Consider the following 23528-nt stretch of genomic DNA (forward strand, 5'->3'; position numbering starts at 1 on the left):
GATGTGGGATTGCCCGGTGATAAAGCATAATTGAGAGGTCACCAACAAACTCCGACTGAAGTTAGGGAGGAGAGACCTAGACACACACCAGAGGGATGCTGACTTGTTTTCTTCACACAAACTTAACCTAGAAATGAATTGGTTCATAGTCTGCTACCTCCTACTCATCAAAATAGCAAACGCTATGAATTGGAAATCTCCCACTGCACCATCCCTTGATCAGTGACACAGTGCGACAAGAAAATGGGCGGAGGGCAAGAGCATGGCTGTTATGGAGAGGAGAGTAGAGTCTATGTAAACCAGCATTGGCATAGCCAATAGGTCTCGCCTTTGGGACCTTGTAAGTGTTTAGCCATGCAACAGTTGCATAACTAAATACTTATAAGGTCCCAAAAGCGAGACCTATTGGCTATGCCAAGCGGCTGTGCGGCTGCGAAAGTGATCGCGATTGCGATCAAACATCAAAGTGGCCGCGAAAGTGAAAGTAAATCGCGGTAAAGCGCGGCACGCGCGCCGGCGCACATGCACTGTAGCTCTAGGCTGGCCTGGTAGCACTTTTTGGAGCCCTCACAATAAGTCTCGCCAGACCAGACCAGCGCATGCGCTGGGTCAGGCGAGACCTAAATACAGTAGCATATACATGGGATGAGGAATGCAATTGTTCCTCTCAGAGCCCGCAGTGAATGAAGTCAGTAGGAATAATCACCCACAGGCAATGTTACACTTTGATCATTGGACGGAGGGACACACAAGATGGAGTGGCCACCTCCCAATACGGAGTATCTAGCATTGGCTCGCACACCCTTGATCCCGTCATTTCTACAAAAGACCTCTCTCCTTACATTACGACTGACACACATGAGTCAAACGTGGCTTAGTTTTAGGCCGCACTACTCCAGAAGAACAACCGCTAAGACTACGGTAAAATCCATTTGAAATGAAAGATCGGAACAAGAAAACTCTTGCAGGTTTATTGAGTGCTAAAAAGACCTATTGCAGAACATAAAAACATCTAAACACTTAAGATCATTTTGTCATCCAGTCCAGGTCTGTGATCAAATCAGCTCTGTGAAATTATGACTCCAAGATTCGGCATAGCTGTATTACCACACTGTTATTTGCGCCACATTTCTGAAATCGTATAACATGGAAATACCAATAAAGTTTGAAAAAAGGAAAGATTTGTCCTCCTTTGAAAGTCAGTGGTGGGAGATCTCGATAGGCGTAATGTAGCCCTAATTGGCATAGCCAATGTGACATGCAGCAGCTTATTGGATCTTTATGAGCGCATAAATTGTTCTTTCGTAGTTTGATCAATAGAGCCTTCCTGTGGTCTAGACTGGACAGTATGTACGTGAATGGTTTTGGGGATCCTTTGTGACGGTACGGTGCTTGATTTTACTATTAAAGCAAGTGAAGTTGAAATTGAATACTATGCAGTTCTTAATTTCCAAATTAGAACTTTAGCTCAAATGTTTTTTTTGGGTTGCTCCTTCTGTTCATTCAGAAATGATGTCCGTAGAATGTAGACCAAATCCTTGGTGCTGGAGGTAGGGGTGCTGCAGCACCCCCAAAATAATCATACTGAAGTTCAGAAGCAGAATGAACAATATGGATGCGTTTATATCTGGTCTCTTTTCCTGTTCACTAAAAGATGGAGGTCAAGTGTCAGGCTGTGAATTCTCATAAATTGCTGCTTATTCTTTAAAGCGGAGTTCAGTGTTTACTTTTCTTTCTGACTGCAAATGGAGAGGTGTTTGTGAGCTGAATTATGGGACGGTTTTGCAGGGGTACAGGGAGTGAGGAAGGGTTGGCTCTAGGATGTCAATTAAATTTTGTTATGAGACAAACATGTAAATCTGTAAATCAACTGTACCAATATTTGAGAGAATAGCAGTTAGGAAAGAACAAAAGAAGCACAATTTTTGTAATTCTCAAGTGTGATGGAAACAAAGATGTTAATAGAATCAAAACAAATCAACACACTTTTTACTTGGTGTGACGCTTGGATTTTTCACAGCCCCCTTCCCTTTGACAAATGCTCCAGCACCGCTGGACAAAATCATTGCATTTTCATGAATTGGGTAATTTCTTAATAGCTGTCCCTGTGGCAAACGAGGCGTTTCGCTGAGTCTTGCAGGCGGAAACTGATACGCCAAATTACAGAGGCTAAAGTGTTGTGACATTACTACCTATGTCTACTAGAGTTGTAGTTTTAGCAAAATTAGAAAAATTAACAATCTTTGTTCACGGACTCGATTTTAATGAATCTTGGTAATTAACATTACAGCTGTGCAACGCGATATTCAAATCATTCTAAAATCTAATCCAACCACCATCGCTGAATGGAAGCGGTTTCTGCTGTTTCACAGCCGAGATATTCTCTCGTAAAACCGTTTTCACACTGACGTTGGCAAGCTGTGGAAGGAACAGACCAATCTGCTTCCTGTTATGAATTCCCTTTACGTAGAGCCCAACACTTCTTTATTTTTTTATATATATATAATCTTTTCGTCAATTGCTGTGGTTTTGTACCTGCACTCTTTTATGACTTAAGGTATTCCCACTTTCGCTAGACGTTCTGTTTTATTTTTAATTGAATTAAAGTTCTGCTAGCGTTATCTCTGCTCTGCCATGCTTCCTGAAGGGCACCCGGCGCCATGGTACGCAGCGAGGCCTTTTCTATAAGATCTCTCGCTTGGAGCTGAGCTAATCTCAACCGTATGAGGGCGGGGTTTCCGCTCACCAGACTTTTTATGTCTCAATGTTTTGTGAAGGGCAGACACTTCCTGGTTGCCCACTCACTTGTGTAAATTTGAAGCTGCAGAGACTTCTAGGCATGGCAAGGATATTGAAAGGCCTTTGTGTGCTAAAACCTACCTGCACAAGTCTAAACATGCTGTCCATTGTTTTGATTGGACAGAGAATGTAAAGCAGCTAGAAAAGGGCTGAAATGGCGTTGTAAAATGTGGAACTAATGACCACGGGTCAGGACAGTGAATAAACCATTGCAACGCCGTTCCAGTGAAGACTTTCAATACCATAATTTCACAGAAGAACAGGACTGTGTTTTTGTGTACTACCGCACTGTTGCCTGGGGCATTGTTGCACTTCCTGATTTCCCCCCCCCCCCTATACTATTCCACTAAAGTATGGAGTATGGCATCTATTCCTCATGCGTAACCACAACTTTAATTCTGCAACGTGCAGGCAGGAAACCTCAAGGGTCTCCTTCCTTCACAATTTTTCTGCTCAGAACGGAGACTGAAAGAGCACTGCCGCTTTACTCTTTGCCCCAATAACTCTCCTAAGCAGGCGTTGCATTAATCTAAACTTAGCAGGCAGCCACACAAATCAAAAAGGGACAACAGAGGAACTAGATCCAGACTCCTTTCACACATGAATCCTACTCAGAGTACTAAGAAAGGACAGTGCGACACCCACAGTAATGGTGTGTTGGGTCAAAGTAGCCTGTGGGATTAGTGTGGTTCCCTCGGCAGTAGGTGTGTTGGGGTGACATCTCATAGTGACCACACCGTCATCCGCTCCACTCAACACGCATGCACAGACGTCACCCATAGATTACACTGACACTTTCATTGTGGGTGAAGAACTGCTGCAGGTTTATTTCATACAACACAAGTATGACGATAAGTGGGTTATTTTACGGGCGATCCAGGGCAAGCAGCCCCTCGCTTCTCCGCCCGCCTGTCGAGCCAGCACGCACGGTGGGTCGATGCCCTGCAGTGCGGCACATATTTTCAGATCATCCTTTGGATCACGTGATCTGTCGCATACTCCCGCCCCTTTTGACGGGGGCGGAGCGTGTTGTGGCACACCCCCGGTTGGTCAGGCCCCCCAACCGCCCGAAGGACTAACGGGGCGCCGTCGCGGGTGAGGCGCCTAAAAGGGGGGGCTAGCCTCGCCCACCCTGGGGGCACGCCTCCCCCAGCCAGTCCCATTGGGTGCCTCCCCTCCCCGAGGTGCGGCCTCACGCAAGGCGGAGCAAGGGGGGGGGGGGGAGAGGCTCCGACGGGCGGCCACTAGAAAGCTGCCCTGCTGATGTCCCCCTGCGCGGGACGCGGGCAGTGGCATGCAGTGATTTGATACAGGGTCAGTATAGACCCTGGAGTTTCTGCAACTGTGGTAGAGGCATTTCCTAGGCTTATAATGCAAAATATTTTGAGTTGTAAACCTAGGTGCGCTGTGTGCTTTACCAGTGTTAGTATGGTATGTATGCATGGCGTTACTGAGAAGCTATGCTTCCAAACTGTGTCTGGTGGTTCTGATGTGGAGAAATTAGATTTCTCTGGTGTATGACCTTGAGGTTTATATGGTACCCCTTGCAGATGTGTGTAAGGGTCAAGGACTTTAGGTTTACTTTGATGCTCTGTGTGTTATGTGGTTAAGATGGACCTTGTGGTTTCTGCATTGCCATGTGCTGTCTATGGTCGAGTAAGACCTTTTCAAATAACAGTGGAGTATTAGATTGTATTCAGCTCTTGGGTGTGTTGCATGGGGATATTGGTTGGATTGGAATGCAGTACTACTGTACTTAGTATCGTCTTGAGGTGAGTGTTTTGTTTATGGGGATACAGCTATTTTGGAAGCTTTGTAGTTTGTACCTGTGTAGCTGAGCATGTTTGGTATGAATGATGCCATATGTATCCTACTATGTGTGCAGTCCACAGTTGTGATTTTGGTCGAGGGTGGAGTAGACCTGGTGCCTGAGCTAAAACATCTGGTCTTCTGGTGAGGCGCCTTCTGTACCAGCCTAACTACATTTGTACCGGGTCACCTGATCACAACTGGATGTAGTCCACCGAAGGCAACTGCTGTGTTCAGGTGCTTTGTTCTCTTTACTGCTGTACTTAAACACATTTCTCTTGTGAAGAATAACAGTTGTATGATACACCATTCCATCCTTTCCTTCCTCCTTGCAGCTTCTTCCTGTACCCACCTAGGTTTGTAACTTCTCGTAAAATGCTTGCTAAAACTGTGATTCTCCTGTTTGCATGTTTTATTTAACCCAACTCTGAGTATGCTGCATCTCCTTGCATTTTCACCGCTGCGGTTAAAAACATCACTCTCTCATCCACAATAGAATTCGGCAGCAATGGGGAAGCTGCATAAAAACTGAATGGACCAATAAAGTATAATTATAAAGTATAATCATCGAGCAGTAAGAACATTTTTACTGGTATTCCATGTAAACATTCTTAGTTACATCTCCCCTGTTTAGTCTCTTAATCTTCATTCCCTTTCCGTCGACTTCCCCTGATCCATCTGTCTCCTACTCCTAGTCTCCCGGTCTCTCAAGGCCTCGTCTCCAACCCTCCCTTTTTCACATATGCCCTCTTTGCTTTCATTCTCTGTTCATTTTGTTCTTGTAGTGAAGCAGGAGAGGAGCCCTTTATAGGAGAAGCCTGCCTCCTTTGCTTCTGTTACTCCGGCGAGACTCCCTAAACTGCTCATCTTGCATCGAAGTTCAAATTTATGTATCCATGCAATAATTCCATTTTTTTAAGTGGTGGTGCAGAGGTGATCATACTCCTCCAGATACCCTGTACATGTTACCCTCTGTGCTTTGGGTGTGGCTGTACGCCCCCCTCCCACTGCCCAACCTGCCATATTCCTAACTAGAGCCCTCTTCGTTCTTTCCCCCCCCCCATCCACCTTTTCCCCATCACCACATTCGGGCAAGGACTCTTGTTTCTTTCACCCATCCTTCTTATTTTTTATTCTTTTCCATTAGTCTCCATTTTAAATCTACCATCTCATTCTTTTTAATTGCCGTATTAGAAGGCAGAGTCCTCCTGTGTTTCAATCTGGCATATGTTTTGTTATAGTAACTTCTAAAGCGCACGATTATCCGAGGGTGTCTTGACGCTGAGTTGGGGGGTTACAGTGTAGAGGAGCAGAGGAGGCTAAGCATTAAAAAGCCAAGTTTTAACAAGTTTCCTAATTACTATAATTACTTTTCCAGTTGAAAAGGTTAGACCCCTGCTGTTGGATGTTAGTAACCACCAGTAACTAAATCATGTCCGTAGGCCTTTCGTGTCGCCATGGGCTACAGTTAGAGTTTGAAATCTTTCACTGAATAATTGTTACACCAGTTGCAACATTTCAAATTTGGGGCAACAAGGCTATGATTTACCTTTTTGTTGATAATTGTTTGCTGTCATGTACATGGTAAAAAACATTATCTTGCCTGCACTTGGGACAGCTGGCCTCTAGCTGTTCCTCATGTCGCATAAGTTGTCCCGCATATCACCATTTTGCACTGTAATGCACTCTGTTGGCTATCTGATATGATCTGATAGCAAGAAGTGGTTATGACCACTGATCTTCTGAACCTACTCCCCAGAAAATTGCAGGATTGAAGAGTGTTGCTAGCTCATTTATAGGATTGAGTTCCCCATAAGTAATGGGATGACGTCTCCTTGTATTGACTTCTCGAAACCTTTAGCAGAATTGCAGTTCTGGTGAAAACATTTCCAAGGTGCGAGTGTGTGCTGATCCTGACCTTGGGTATTGTTAACTGGTGCTAATGGTAGTGTTGATGATTCGACTTTATACTAACTGACTCTCCGTTAAACACAATAACACTTCTGAAAGTCACAAATTGGGTGAATATTAACTTGCTTAAGATAAAACCTCAGCAACATGTAAGTGTCCGTTGTTGGCAGAAACCCCTTTACTTTGTCTTCACCATTTTGGCCTAGCGCATGTGTTTCTCTTCCCACTCCCAGTAAAAATGTTGAAAGGCTGGGAGTTAAAATAGACTGATCTCCAAATGGGCGCCCACGTCAGTAACGTAGTGCCAGTCTGCTCTTTTCACATGTACAAATTAAAACCAAATCTTCCTCTCCTTACTTTACAGGGCAGATAGCAGAGAGCTCTGTGGTGATTGGCCCCAGATTACACTACTGCACTTCCCTCTGCTTAGACATTAATACATCTTCAATCCAACTTCTTCAAACTATCCAAAAAGGGGCAGGAAGACTTGCCTCCTCTGTCCCTCGCAAAGCTAGTGGACTGGCCCACTTTGGCTGTTCTTACAAAAGAGAATCGATTTCCAGACACTTTGTCCTGTCCATAAATGTATTCATGGACGAGTCCCGGGCTTCCTTCTCTGAAAATGTCTGAGCTCTGTAAATCTCAGTAATGCCTCGGTCTTCTACCCAATTCTTACTTAATATCTCACCATTCAACTATTCTGGATTTTTGGGGAAGATAATTTTCCATACTTTCCCCAATACACAAAGTCTCCCCCCAAAAGTCCTATATGGTGTTTTGGGGAAAAAGCTTAAGACCTTTCTGTTTACCAAGTGAATAAGCCTCCTCTCTTAGTTCCTCATGCTTTGTAGCACCAAGAAAACTTCCCGCGAAAGAGTGCTTTATAAAGTCACTGTAACAAAGTTGTTGCTACTGCCACAAGGTTAACTCACAGTGAGGGTTGTTGACACTAAGGCCTTTCAAGTTATGGATGGTAACTACCCCTTTAAACTTCATTTTCAACAAAAGCAACGTATGCAGGGGCGGAATATATTTTCTTTGCTATTTCTTGTTCTGATCTATCTGTACTGTAGGAGAATCCTGAAACAAGTTCTACCTGAGGGCACGTACAATCAATTGAGAGGTATTTCATTTTATATGGCATGTAAAATGCCAAAAATCGCAAGTGGCAGTAGGTGGGAATACTTTGTGATGTAAAATGTGTGTCTATATGTACAATACTCTGACCTGCTGATTTGAATAATGTACAATCAAACACGTGTTATTACAGGTTTGGATGAAACCGTGTATGAATTTGCTAAGGTGTCTTTGCCCCAGTATTTTTGTGAACACTATTGAGTTTTGCGCCTTGAGTGTCAAAAGCTTAACGGAAAAATGCAGTTTTCAGGTGATTCTTGAAGAGCTGGTAGTTCACTTGCACACTAAGGGTGGAGTCTTGGGCATTCCGGAACAGTGGGTCCTGTGCCCTGAGGGGACTGTCTCTTACTTTGATATGTTTGACCTTTTTCTGACAGACTTCATCACCTATGTAAATATCTTTGCTTCCTCAAGTATTTGCACGCGATCAAATCATCTGGTGCTTTGTGAAAATGCTTAGAAAGCAGAAGTTTCCGCATGATTTACACTGCACACTCCCTACATAAATGGTAATCGTTGATGTAGATGTAAATGCTTTTGGTATGTCACAGGTCCCAACTAAGGTAGGCTTTATAAATCCATGTAGGACTAGGGATAATGTGGAGCACGACTCTAGTGAGAACATTAATTTATCATCAAATGAGCACGCATAGGCTTCCTTGCGTAACCAGAGCTGCCTTACTTTTTGATGACATGATTTATGTGTGAACAACGTTAGTAATTGTTGCTGGATCATCATCTTATGTCAACTGTTTTGAGTGCTTGGGTAGAAGCAAATACACCTGGATCTTCCTTTCCTGCCTTGAAGGAACCTCCAAACACAAAAAGAGAGGCGGCACTAGAGTCCTTGTAAACTACAACATTTAATTTCAGTTTACCTCCTCATAAAAAGTGCATAGCATACATAAAGAACGGCTGACTTGTTCCGGGTTTGCCACTCACTTTAGCTGCTGTCTTGAAAATTTCAGGTTGATCCATCAAGTGGGATCGACAAAAGCCCTTTTCCCCCATGTAATTCCCCCATAGGGAGTTTGGACATGACTACAGCCCGAACCGCTGGACCGAATTGCACCAAATTTAGCAGAAAGCTAGCTCTTGGTCCAGTAAGAGCCCTTTTTGTGATTTGGTGTAAAAACGTTCAGTAATTTTGGAGTTCTTATGGAAAAAAGAAAATTGTATATCTAGGGATGCTAATCCTCTGCAGATCCGACAGATTGCAGAGGTCTGATTGGCTGCCATCACTTCAGCCAGGAAGTGTTGGCAGCCGTTGTGTGATTCGGACTCGGTCGAGATCCAAGAATAAAGGCAAACAAAGAAGGGGGCAGTGTAGGAATACCTTGACCCCCTAGGCCTGGTGGCGGAGTCCCAAAACCATTTTCCTTGCTCCCTCTCAGGCTGATTTCGGCCCAGGGGACCTCATCCTCCTGGGCCGGTCCGATGCACGCAATAGGGGCAGAGGCTGTGTTCAGTCCTCCCACCCCCTGAGCTGTGTTCGGCCCATCGCATCCCTAGGTCGCATTCGGTCTATCGGACCCAAACCCCCGGGGCCCGGATGTGCAAAGGAAAGGGAGGGGGGTCTGCGTGGCCCAACTCCCTGAGCCATTAATGGCCCTGGGGACCCCATTCCCCATGTCCGAGCTCCTGCTATGTCACGGGGAGTCCACCCCGGGACATAGCAGTTTACTTGTTTGCTCTCACTTGGTGGGAGCAATTTAAAGCTCCTGCCACGCAAGACAAACAGTAAGTCCGAGCCCAGCTAGCGGGAGCTTAGAAAATGCTCCCTCCCACTGGGAGTGGACTTTTCATATGTTTCCCTGCTCGCTGTGAAGCGGGCAGGGAAACAGATGAAAATTGCTCCCACACGCAGGAGCACCATTTTTGCTGCTCCCTGCATGCAAGAGAAATGCAGGCTTGCTCTGGGTGCTGGGAGCCGGCGGGGGCCCTGGGGCCATTGGGACTCCTCTCCCCACTCGCCGCCAACAGTGGCATAGTGGGTGCCCTGAGTGGGGTCATGGTACCCACCATTGACTGGCAGGGCCCCAGGGGATGGGGACCCTGGGCCAAAATTGACCCAGGGGAGTGGGAGGGGGGAGGGGGGGGGAGGAGGGGCGACGCAGCGCCCCTCCCCATTTTTTGATTGGCCAGGCCTTTGGAGCTAGGGTCTCTGAGTCCAAATTGACTTGGGGAAGGGGGGTCACATGTACCCCTACTCCTCATTTTTGATGGGCTGGCCCTGGTAAATGGGGGTCCCATGGATAAAATAAGCTATGGGAGGGGGTGGGTTGCAGGCCCCCCTCCCATTTACTATATGGATGGGTCCCGGGGTATGGGATCCCCGGGGCTGTATCCAGCTCCGGGTGGGGGGCTGCATACCTGGCTAGGCCCTGCGGCTGACCCCCGCTGAGCATGGCTGAGTTGGGTGGATGGCTGGAGTTGGATTAACGTAAGGCAATTAAATATTGATGTTAAAAAAAAAAAAAAAATTAAAAAAAGGGAAATTCACTAAAATATCAAAGGTTACAGGGACGTTATAGGTAGGTTCATATTTTACTGGCACTAAACCATAGGAATTCAACAGTTTTAGTTATACTTATCTCAAGCAACTGTAACTCGTGCCCTAAGGTAACTATAACTCGCGCCCTTGCCAGGCACTGGTAATTACCCCACATAGGACATGAGTGATATCATTGCAACATGTGCAATAAAGTTATTGATAAGAAAACTTTGCATGGTGGGGGTGCAAGTAATAGTTGCCTTATTTGTTTCTTGAGGTAAGTATACCTATAACTGTTGAAATTCTATGGTTTTGTGTGTAAAATGTGAACCTAACTAGAACGTTCCTGTAACATTTGATTTTTTTTTTTAATTTCTAACTTTTAAAAAAAATGTCTTTCCTAACTATTACATCCCTGTAACCTTCTTTTTTTTCCCCAGTGTGGAAAAAAAATGTATGTATGTATATGTGTGTGTGTGTGTATATATGTATATATATATATATATATATATATATATAATGTATATATACATACCAAGGTTAACAGGACGTCATAGTTAGGTGGCAATGTCAGTTAAAACACCATTATGAACTAAAATTTAGAAACCATGACTTGTCCAGTAAAGTAAATAAACTTGGCACCATTGCCATGCACCGTTTTTTATGAAGGGTGTCATTTCAAGTGTTCGAGTGATATCAATGATGTCATAGAACATGCGATGAGTGATGTAGTATTAATTAGCATTTCATGACAGTGGAGCAAGTTATAGTTACTTTGCTGCATGAGTTATAGTTAATTATGATAACTAGAACTGCTGAATTTCAGTTTTTTATATTAAAATGGTAAGTTTTAACTGACCTTTGCACCATAATGTCCCTTTAACTTTTGTTTTTTTTTCTGTGAATTTATAAGATTTTCTTTAATGCAAATTAAGATACAATTAATATTCCTAACTATAACATTATTTTAACCATTGGTTTTTCAGTGAGTTTTTTTTTTTAACAAATTAATATTTTATTACAGTGTGTAAAACCAACCCCACGCCGGTTGGCTGCAAGTCCAACCACTTTGGGAAACCAACACCCCACCGGCTTGGCTACAGGGCCTGGCCTTTGGCCAGCCCCGGTGGCCAACTCCCGTGGGTAGCCAACTCCCCATGCGCTGTGCATTGCCTTTGTCGCAATTGCATGGAGTTGGCACAAAGACTGATGTAACCCTCCTCCCAGCCGACTCTTCAAAACATTCCCCCTCCCATGGTCCAGGGAGTCACGTTACCCCTACCCTTCCCCCTTCTACTTTATTTTGTTTCAATTTTCAGGACACCGGTGCTAAGTCCCTTTGTCCTGAAATGGCAGCCGTTACATTTCTTTTCATGTTGCGGAAGGTCAATAAGAACGATGGATTTGCGGAAGCATGATGGCCCTTAACCAATCAGATGGCTCCAATTTTGAATTTGCAAAACCCCTGGACACTCTCGAACCCACCATCTTGCTATACAAATTGTTTTTAACCTTAATTACTCAATCTACTGAACAGATTTATTCCAAATCACAAAAGCGCTCTTTCTGGATCAAGTTCTAACTTCATGCCAAATTAGTTATAAATTCATTCAGTAGATAACTATTGAGATGTACATACAAAGCTGCATCTTCATGGAGACCGACCGCGGAAGAAGCAGAATCTGGCCCAGTGGATGGATTACTTGATATTTGGGAAGGTAGAGCCATTGTCTGGGCAAGCTTGGTTCCAGTGATGGAGTAGGAGATCTAAAGTCCTGTCACTGGCAGGTGAAGACCTGACTTAAAGTAACTTGGATTATTTATTTTTGGCTTTGGGGCAACAATTTCAAGCAAATTCAGTCCCCTCCCAACATTATAGAGTTGGGTAGTATAGGGTTTTTGTTTGTTAGGGAGGTGAAGGCTTGCTTTGAGCACAGCAAAGTGAGTTGAAGAGAGGGAGATAAAACTTAACAAAAATCGAACCTGTCCCGATAGAAGTTTGCTGATTTCAGAGGTTTCTCAACTTGGACACAAATGTTTTCAGTATAGTGAGAGAAACCAAGGCTTGGCAAATTAAGCACGCTCACTGAGTTAAGGGGTGAGTGGGAAAGAATGAGACATCCAACTCAGACTTGAGGGTGATGTGTCTTCTTTGTGTGTAAGCATAATTTTCATTTTAGAATGGCGGGGGCCCTGAAGTGTTCTGTTGGAGACAGGCAATATTTTATTCTAGGAATTTCATCACAATGTTAAACCCACTGGTTAAGGTGGGCACTTTCTCAGTAGTGGTGAAAGAAGATGCCTTGATTGTCTTTTAAAACCTTACAATGGCCCGTTTTAGATGTTGAGGACCATAAAGAACAGCATCGATCCTTTGGACTTCCACGGGGTCTGTTAAAGCAAGGTGGGAGAGCTTGAAAAATTCCCTTGGACTCATCGGTGTCTGTTTTTAAAATGAGATCAGGCCTAGACCAGGACATTGATCAGGTGTGAGTGGCCTGTATGGAGCAAATAATCCCTTGGCTGATTAAATATAGGTGCAAAGAGATCAGGGACTTCTAGAGGTCAGGCATCTCCTTGGTCTAATAGATGCAGGTAACTTTGAGAGTTGCACACTACATGATGTGTCTTTGTCTGAAACTCGTCATAAACAGATAGTCAAGGCTCCACATTGATAGATCTGCTACGCACAGGATAATTATGCTGGTGATTTGAATGCATTGCCTCTGTATAACTACATCAAATAACTTTGGTTTGCAGGCACCAAAATAAATCATAAACGGTTAGTATACGATAGACACTGTAAGCAAAAAATGTGGTTTCCAAGTCTATAAATAAACATTGTACTGGCCTGTGGGAGTCTGTACAAACCTTATGACATTGCAAATCCCTGTTCTCATCTTGAACTTAAATGCAGGTCAACACAAATTCAGAGCTTGACCTGCCACAGCTCATGTATGCTCACCTTCTTGACCTTTGTACTCAAATTGTTAAACAAAATGTACTGCTCCTCAGACACTTCCCTTCAGTGACTGCTTAGGTTTCCTATAACTACAAGCAGCCCTTTAGTCCTTAGGCAAATTGATGCTCTATTTGCCATTAGAGTCTAACACGATTTAATTGTCACTCCCAACCTCGGGTAGCAATATTTGTTACTTCTCACAAAATACTCTTATACATGCAAAAATTGTAGTGTTATGATGGAGCGGAGTAAGTGGTAAATCAGTTAAGTTTACATCCAGTGTCATTGCGTTACTCATTGTGGATGCATGCTTCTATGAAAGCGTTGCAGTCTTGCGTTACTCATTGTGGATGCATGCTTCTTTGAAAGCGTTGCAGTCCAGTGTCATTGCATTACTCATTGTGGATGCATGCTTCTATGAAAGCGTTGCAGTCCAGCGTCATTGCGTTACTCATTGTGGATGCATGCTTCTATGAAAGCGTTGCAGTCCAGCGTCATTGCGTTACCCATTGTGGATGCATGCTTCTATGAAAGCGTTGCAGTCCAGTGTCATTGCGTTACTCATTGTGGATGCATGCTTCTTTGAAAGCGTTGCAGTCCAGTGTCATTGCGTTACTCATTGTGGATGCATGCTTCTATGAAAGCGTTGCAGTCCAGCGTCATTGCGTTACTCATTGTGGATGCATGCTTCTATGAAAGCGTTGCAGTCCAGCGTCATTGCGTTTCTCATTGTGGATGCATGCTTCTTTGAAAGCGTTGCAGTCCAGTGTCATTGCGTTTCTCATTGTGGATGCATGCTTCTATGAAAGCGTTGCAGTCCAGTGTCATTGCGTTTCTCATTGTGGATGCATGCTTCTATGAAAGCGTTGCAGTCCAGTGTCATTGCGTTACTCATTGTGGATGCATGCTTCTTTGAAAGCGTTGCAGTCCAGTGTCATTGCGTTACTCATTGTGGATGCATGCTTCTATGAAAGCGTTGCAGTCCAGCGTCATTGCGTTACTCATTGTGGATGCATGCTTCTATGAAAGCGTTGCAGTCCAGCGTCATTGCGTTTCTCATTGTGGATGCATGCTTCTATGAAAGCGTTGCAGTCCAGTGTCATTGCGTTTCTCATTGTGGATGCATGTTTCTATGAAAGTGTTGCAGTCCAGTGTCATTGCGTTACTCCTTGTGGATGCATGTTTCTATGAAAGCGTTGCAGTCCAGCGTCATTGCGTTACTCATTGTGGATGCATGCTTCTATAAAAGCGTTGCAGTATTCTTTTTCGAGCTTCTTCACTCTGCATAAGCTTGTTTGATTTATGGACCGAACACCTACCATCTTATCCATTCCACCCAGCAATGTCCCTCAACAAATTGCATCTTTTGTCATCGTGTTTCATTCCTGGTGTTCCTTTGTTTTCACATTTTTGGTAATTCACTTTTTGGTCATTGCTTCAGGTGTTTGGCTTGGATTGTACAATTTTTTTAGTTTTTCATGTCTTTCTTTTAGTTGTAATAACATTGGTTTTGATCCATAGTAATAGGTGCACATTCTAACTCCCTTACTCTTGTGGGTCCATCAGTACCAACAGGGTAGGGAGTGACCGCCTTCATTTTTCATATTCTGGAATGCCACAGCATTGAGCACTTGGAATGGTATGTTTCCTGGTGCCAGCGGTCCATGCTAGAAATTCTCTTTTGGCTCAGCCTCCCTCATTTCAATGTCCGCTTCTGGCATCTACAACATACTGATCTCATCACTTTAACGTATTGCTTTGTGGCACAAGGCACCATCGGCTTTCAATAGTGGAGACTCCAGTTCCCCATAAGCCCCTACCACACAGAACTCGCAGGCCGCTCCGCATGCCCCATCTTATAGAACTTTTAGAAACCATCTAAGTAGCAGTAAGTCGTGCAAATGGCTGCATTTAAGAGAAGGTGCTCCATTTATTCTCTAAATGGTTGTGCCACAGATGGTGTGGGGGGTTTGGGGGCGGGGGGATGCAGTGTCCTCAATCTATTCCTATGTTTGTCAGACCACTTTGATGGGCAAGGTGGAGGCCTCTGTTTCTGTGGAATGAACTGTTGTGTCATAGTGGGCATTGTATTCTAATTCTAACTAATGATGTGGTGTTTAATGGCATTCCGCATAGCATTGTGCGCATTCCCTGCTGTAAAGTGCCAGGGTGTAGCAGCTATTGTTGTCTTGGGGAATCCTCAACGTTTTCCAGGCCGAGTTAGTTCCCTGGTGTGTGCTATTTTAACAGCTATTGAAGAATGTGTTTATATAGCCATTCCGCCTGCTGTCATGATTTCTTACTATGCGCCATGAGCGCTGTGTTCAGAGCCCTACTTGGTTTCGGTAACTTGTTAAATGATCTTTATAGACCTGGAGAAAGGTGAACTCTGCCCGATTTATGAGTGGTGTGATTTAGACCTGTTCTTGCTGCTTGCGGCGGGCGGCTAATTCCTCTTTTCATCTGTTCATAAAATGTTTCGATTGAACTTTTTTTTTTAATAGACATGACCCCCTCTTCCCGCTTTCAAAGCATGCCATTAATGTACTCTGCATTAACATGCATGCTTCTAATTGCTCCTGTTGCAGATTATGCAACGCCATCCGGCTCTAATCCAACCTTTTAAGGAAGGATTTGAGAGGTATTTAAAAAAGTGGGTTGCAAATAGTGAAAGGCTGTCTTTGCTGGTTGTGTAGGCCTCGCGCCTTGGCATAGCGTGTTACAGCAAGTCGCTTTGCTTTCAGCAGCAGTGGCGTTCCGTGTCCAACACATTGTGCTGTGGCTGGGGGGGGGGTGAGGGGGGGGGTTGAGGGAGGGAGTGTGACGTGTGTCCCCTGACCCAAGGGTGTGTTTTTAATTGCTCTCTAGCGTTGTTGCTGGCCGGACAAGTTTATGAGACGTAAAATGGTTGCTCACTTCGCATGACAAAAGATGTGCTGTTTAAAAAAAAAAAAAAAAAAAGATAATGAGCTGTGCACGCTAATGAGCGTTCTGACCGAACAAGTCGAGTCAACCGGTTTGTCAAAGACTTAGCATAACGCAAAAACAATTAGTGTCAACATGTGGGTGGTAATGACAAGACGACTCAGTAGATTGCATTTCTCACTGCCAGGGAGCGTGTAATACCTTTTTATTTGGAATGGAGTACTTTGTTCTGATGTATTAGTCTTTCTCTGGGTAGATCCCTACCTACATATTTTCCACTGTGGGTGATTTGAATCCGGCGAGAGTTTGGGTGCTTCTCTGCTGGCGTTAAGACTCTTATTGTCAGTTTGCATCTGACGTTATTTTGTGTGCTATGAGCAGGACCTCGAATTGTCATTCTGCAAATTATGTATTTACCACAATCGGCCCACCATGTGCCCGCATACTAGTAAGATTTTCAACCAAAATATTTTTCTGGCTCGCACGATTCAAGTTACCAAAAAACACACATAATGTTGCGCCACGGCAGAGGTTTACAGGTCACAAGATTTTAGTTGCATAGGTACTGTGAATTAAAATGACAAACTGTAAAATAATACTGTCATAAAACGTGCCGCATTATGTGGCAGCATTTGCATTTTCTTTCCACATAATCGAGCCTAGGATCCGTTTCCTGGGGCGGTGCGGACTTTCTAAAGTGCCTTCAAGCATTAATCATCTCCATCACCGGGATTGAACCCGTGAGCTTGACACCTGAAGGTTTGGCCTAACCACGTGTGGACTGACGGAAAACATGTTGTTCACGGGACACTGCTGACCTGTTATAGCTGTTCCTCCTGAAAATGAATCCGTCTCAACCCTAAATTATTAACTTCCCAGAAGTCGGAACGTGCATTGTGTATTTAGCTGTATAATACAAATGGAAAGAGTGTTTAACCACTTCAGTAAGTTCATTAATATTCATTAATATGTTTTATCTATCTATATATATATATATATATATATATATATATATATATATATATATATATATATATATATTTTTTTTTATGTTTTGCAGAGTTTATATTGCGCGAACTTGACCCGAATCCAATCAGGTATCAGCACTTTACTTGGCACCAGTTACGTTACATGAGGACACACATTAATTCTTTGTTAGGCACGGGGAGATTAAGTGATTTGCCCAGAATCATAGGATGTTCAGCGTCCGCCGAAACTCGAACCCAGTTCCCCAGGTCCGAGGTCGAGCGCCCTAGCCGTTAGGCGAACTCCTTTCCCCTATATTAATTTGTATAGCGCAATTATCACCCCGGAGGGTATCCAGGCACTTTGGCAGGTGTGTAGGTTTGTGATTCCCAAGGTGCTTATACGAGAAGCCAAATCTTTAGCTTCTTGCTGAACTCAAGTAGGGAGAAGGAGGCTCTTGTGTTGAGGAAGATCACTCCATGTCTTGGGTGTGATGTAGGAGAATGAGCGCTTTTGCGAATGCGGGAAATGTGTGCGAGTGAAGCTGAACGCAGGTGTCTGGTGGGTTGGTGGTGATAATTCCTTTGAAGGTGGATGATGGGAGATCCAGTGATGTCACTTCCTGGTCTGATGGGGAATCATTCAGTCTTGTCTGCATTGTTGTATTGGGGTAAATTTAAGATGTGTTCCATGTCAAAGGCCTAACAAGATGGCACACATCTTATGTGAAAGGAAATAAGAATTGTGGAGCGTTCTATCACCCAAGAGCCTCTTGGCTTTAATAAACTGAAATTAGGAAGAGCTCAATGGATAGGTTTTAAAATGCTCACAAAAGAGGATGGAATGAGGTTTTGTGGAGAGTTTGAATCAGCTATTCCAAGTTTTTGGTGACAGTACTGGAAAAATAAATCCTCTTGTGCAGCATATTCATGGAGGATAAACTGGCTGGCAGAGTAGAGTTTACGAGGAGGGAAATATTTATTAGGCATTTAGTTTAATAAAGTATATATATTTTTTTCTGAAGGAGCTGCAGAATCTGGGGGCCAACGTAAGAAGACTGGCTGCATGATTTTGTATGACTTGCATTTGATGAGGAAGCAAATGGAGACCTAGATAGAATTACAGTGCTCTAACCTGGAGTCAGTCATGACTGAGATGCCTGCACGGTGACCTCCAAAAGAGTGCGCCCGACTTTACTGTGCTGAAAAGTGCTTATGACACAACTGCTCAGGGCCAAAATCACAGACTTACTGAGGGAGCACAGCCATTGAGACCAGCACTTCCATCTTTTCAGGATTCATGTTAATACGTTCTCTATCTGTACTTTGACGTCTTGCATGCACCTAGTAGTAGCCCCAGCGAATGTCTGCTTCTGACGAACCTGTAGCCTAAATACCCTATTACATCTGACTGGGTTATTGGTACCCCTTGTTATTGTCAGAGCCCTTAGACTCCGCAGTAAATGCTCCATGACAGGCCATGTGATAGTAGAGTTTCTTCCTCCGAACCTCTGAGGATCAGACTTTTAGGAGACTCTCTCGATTGGGTGGGTTTGAAATCTGTGGCAGATGTGGGCCCGTTTTTGATCAACTGTGGATGTTATGGTGCCAAATAACGCAGGGCATTAGTTTCTTGGACATAGGACTGTTAGCTAAGCCCCCTCTCCGTCTCACTGACCTATTGTGGCTTGAATGAAATGTTTTAATCATCATAACTGGCAGAGTGCCAGGACAGAATAATCTCGGAGACTGACACTGCCCTGTGCCCAACCAGCTTCATACAGGCTTCATGCCACCTTACTGAGATTCATCTGACCTGTTGTACATGTGCAACCTTATAAAGGGTATAGACCGGTACACCCCTTAGATTCTTGAATTACATTTCTCATTCTAGAAACACCTTAATTGCATGAAATTGGGGGAGGGAGCTCTCAAGGGTGCAAAGGCGAAGTGCCAACCATCAACTGTTCTAGTTTTGAACTAATTGGAATAGAAAATATGTTCTATTTTAGAAATAAATGCTGGGCGTAACATACCCTATGCCCCCTCAAAGTTCGTCTCCACCGGAGTGTCATTGACATACATCTAAAACTCATGTCTGCCTTCCATTGGATACATGTACCAGTTTTCTGGCACATGCATTAAAAAAGTATGAGATCCAAGATCTGTGAGGCACCCTTGAAGACATCTTGCCCATGGTTGAATTAACAGGTTGCACCCTGTTTTCTAGTACATGCGTTTAAACCCTGGATCAACACTCTCTTCAGCACAACTCATGTCTGTACAATGTAAATACATGAGGATTGAATAAATTGAAAATTGCTTCACTTGGGAATGTTAGCTGTACTACTGTCAGTTTGTGCTGGCCACAGGAGATCTGTTTTAAAGTATGTTGAAAGTGAATCATGAGTGATGTGTCAGAAATCAGTAACCAAGTTAGTTGTAGATCCAACGTAAACTTTAGGTGAAGGCTATGTGATTAATATCAGAGATAAAAGTAAATAAAAAATAGTGGTGTTTCATGTCAAAAAGGTTTGGATGCATAGTCCTTCTGCATGTGAACAATGTAGTCTCGGGCCATTCATAAAGAATCAATGATTGTGGTATTGCAGCCAAAGCACAGAAACGTCAACCTTTAGAACCTTGATGCATCAAATAATGGGGGTCTTCATCAGGAGTGTAGAACATAGTTCATTTGGTTGGTAGCCCTCCAACCACTAAGCAATCTATTGGAGTGGTCAGAAAGGGCATACTTTTCCAAGGTCTGGCATGGAAAATGTACTTTTTTTGTAGTTTAAAAATGCATTATTAAAGAGAGTAAAGAACAGAAAGCATTGACAACGAATGGAAATAAACATCCTTAAGTCAATCCAAGCGTATGTTGAAAAATAAAGAAAAATGAAAAAATACACCAATCTCTTAAATCGAAGAAAGGAAAAAAAAATGTATAAACCATTTGAAATAAGCATAGCATATAATAATAAACAATGAATCTAAGAACTTGAATTGAAATATATAAACAAATGCTAAGCAAGTACATTTTAATCTTTTTTTTATTTTTTTTTCTATGGAGAGAAGGAAAGGGAAAAGTAAGGAAAGAAAGGAAAGAGAAGGAAAAAGGGGGGGATATACTTTAAGTTAATTAGTTAATGTTCTTTTCAGTGAAACCCATTATTGCCTTCCGTAGATGGCCATTTAGGTACCCCATATATTTCTGCATGTGGTGACAATCCGTTGTCATGATCCATTGCTGTGCAGTGCTTTATTCTCCCACAAATTGGGATCAGAGACTCCTAGACCAGAGAGAAAAATGCTTCCTAAATAGACATGTGTTTAGTCAGAAGCTCTATTTATCATTGCAACTGTAGCTACCAAGAATGGTTGGTAGTTGTGAAGATCTATGATGCTGAGGTATTCAGTTGGCCAAAGGAAGAAGAGATGGTTGTGAGTAGACCCACCAAGAGTGAATTACCATTTTTAAGCCATGGAGCATGCTCTGTATCCAAGTGGTGGTGGACCATGTATAGCAGATGGAAGTCATTTAGGAATAAGAGGATCACAGAGTCTGCAACAGGTAATTACATTTTCCTATGGTCGCGAAGACCATCCTCTGTTTAACACATCCATATTTTTGTCATGCTTCATATAATACAATGCTACAATTTGACAGTGGTTGTCTACTTTTTAGATTCAAAGTACCGAGGGGGAATCGACCCATGGACCACCTTGCCATGTATCGCGAGACAAGTTGGCCAAAGGTAAGCACCAGATCACTGTACATTTGACTTTCTGTAACTTCAGTATTTAATAGTTGCCAGTTCAACTCAAAATAGTCTGCTTCTTTTAAGAGATCCATAAACCTTTGCAAGATAAGTACAATATTCTAGAGTTAAAATTCTATTTTGTAAAATCTAAATAAAATATCCACTTACACGGATAAATCAACTTTGTTCTTTATTTAGAAAGATTTACACTTGTTCAGATCATTTTTGATGAGCTACCCAACACTCAAAGACCTGAGCATCAAATAGTGATATCGGATGTTTGTGCAGTATTTATCTGTACCCATTCTTCACGGTATGGAGGAATGGCGTACGAAATTGTGATACTCAACCGAAGATTACTGGGCAGTCTCAAAGGCACGAACTGTTGGAGGATTTACATGCCCTTCCGCCTTTACTCAAAAAACTGTCTTTATGGTCCCTTTGATATTCCTTGATCTCCCTCATTTACCACTTGTTGAGAATGTTACTTACTGTAGCAGGCCAGGCTGTAAATTGCCTCCAGGTTGTAGCCTTACCTTTCAAGAGGATCACTACAAGTTGCCTCTCACGCGCCCCCACACCCCTTCACCTCTGATACCACCTCCTGCTTCCATTCTCTTGCACGAAGGCCAAAACAAGGGCGTTGTGGCCCCACTTATGTTAAAAATATATATATATATATATATATATATATATATATATATATATATATATATATATATATATATATATATATATTCACTTAAAAAACCATAGGTTTCACACATGTTATAGTTAGCTGGGCATTTCCCTCGTAAAAAACCAATGAAATTCCCCCGTTATAGTTAGTGCAGGCAACTATAACTCACGCGACTGCAATCCTCTGCTGATGACGTCAGATATTACATCACTGTATTTAGACGCTTATTTACCCATGTCTTCTTCCATTCATCTTTAGCTATACATATATTACATTTTTTTTTTTTCAGAAAGACACATGTCATCAGTGATGTAATATCTGACGTCATCAGCAGAGGATTGTGGTCGCGTGAGTTATAGTTGCCTGCACTAACTATAACGGGTGAATTTCATTGGTTTTTTACGAGGGAAATGCCCAGCTAACTATAACGTGTGTGAAACCTATGTTTTTTTCAGTGAATTTGTACGTTTTTTTAAATGCTAAGTTTTGTATTTATTAATATTTTTTAAACAAAACTTTTTCACGGTGCGCGCAGCGCGCCCACTTTACGCAGTTCGTGCCATGCGCACACGGAGCGCTTCGCGCACCGTGCGCGCGCGGTGGGCATGCGGTGCGCTTCGCGCACCGCCCGGCCCCTCTACAAAGTTCTTGCCGTGCGCGCACGGAGCGCTTCGCCCCCAAGGGCCAAATACATTTTTTATTTCCAATAAATCACGGAGTACGCGCACGCTGCGCGAACTTCGCAGAATTTTTTCCGTTTGGGTGGTGCGCGCAGGGTGCGCGCACTCGGCGATTTTTCGAAAAAATAAATAAATTGTTTTTTGGCCCTTGGGGGTCCTTCTGGGACCCCCTGACCACGGCTAGGGGGTCAGGAACTGTCTACCCTGCCCCCTTTTCACGTTCTCCACATTTGTTTTTCACCCCCTCAGAGTGCGAGAGACAAAATGGCGGCCGACACTTCCTGGTTTCGACCGATTCGAATGTTTACTAAGATCTAACAACCAATCAGAATTGCGCTCGCGCACGCTGCGCGCGTACAGAGATATATATTGATTTAAATGCTATTTTCTCTGGAAATACTGAACAGATTTACACCAAACCTGCAAAAGGCACTTCATGGACCTTATGGCTACCTCTCTGCCAAATTTCACGTAATTCTGTTCAGCCGTTCGGGCTGTAGCTGCGACTAAAGTCCCTATGGAAAAATCCATGGGGAAAACGCGTTTTGGGACCCCCCCGTTTTCTCGGCCCCCGCTTGACGAATCACCCCGAGACTTTCAGGGTAGGAGCGGAGCGCCCCATTCGTTTTGAAAATTTCGCGAGGATTCGTCAATCGGCGCCAAAGTTATTCAAAATAGAATTTTGAGATTTCCTATGGAAACTCGGTCCTAACTATAACTATCTACTGGCGACCGCCAGTAGATAAAATAAATATATATATATATATATATATATATATTCACTGAAAAAACCATAGGTTTCACACATGTTATAGTTAGCGGAAATTTTACTGATAAAAAACCAATGAAATTCCCCCGTTATAGTTACTGCAGGCAACTATAACTCACGCGACCGCAATCCTCTGCTGATGCTAATACTGTATTTAGACACTTATTTGCCCATGTCTTCTTCCATACATTTTTAGCTATACATATATTACAAATTTTTTTTTTTCATAAAGACACATATGTCATCAGCAGAAGATTGCGGTCGCGTGAGTTATAGTTGCCTGCAGTAACTATAACGGGGGAATTTCATTGGTTTTTTATCAGTAAAATTTCCGCTAACTATAACGTGTGAAACCTATGGTTTTTTCAGTGAATTTGCAAGGTTTTTTAAATGCTAATTCCTAACTATAACGTGTGTGAAACCTATGGTTTTTTCAGTGAATTTGTACGGTTTTTTAAATGCTAAGTTACTTTACGCCATTCGTGGCGTGCGCGCCCACTTAACGCAGTTCGTTCTGTGCGCGCACGGTGCGCTTCGCGCACCGCGCGCCCACTTTACGCAGTTAGTGCCATGCACGCACGGTGGGCACGCGGTGCGCTACGCGCACCGCGTGCCCACGTTACGCTAGATGGGC

The 23528-nt window shown here is 43.3% G+C and overlaps 1 protein-coding gene across 1 annotated transcript in view; it reads left to right on the top strand.

The window, feature by feature from the left end:
• The window catches only part of ITPRID2 (ITPR interacting domain containing 2), a 234750-nt gene that overhangs the window by 87170 nt on the left and 124052 nt on the right, over positions 1 to 23528 (top strand). Inside the window, exon 10 of the mRNA XM_085645187.1 lies at positions 20691 to 20760. Within this exon, the coding sequence (XP_085501313.1) occupies positions 20691 to 20760 (70 nt within the window). The remainder of the gene's footprint in view (positions 1 to 20690; positions 20761 to 23528) is intronic.

The sequence above is a fragment of the Triturus cristatus genome, chromosome 3_1 (assembly GCF_964204655.1).
Source record: "Triturus cristatus chromosome 3_1, aTriCri1.1, whole genome shotgun sequence".
NCBI lineage: Eukaryota > Metazoa > Chordata > Amphibia > Caudata > Salamandridae > Triturus > Triturus cristatus.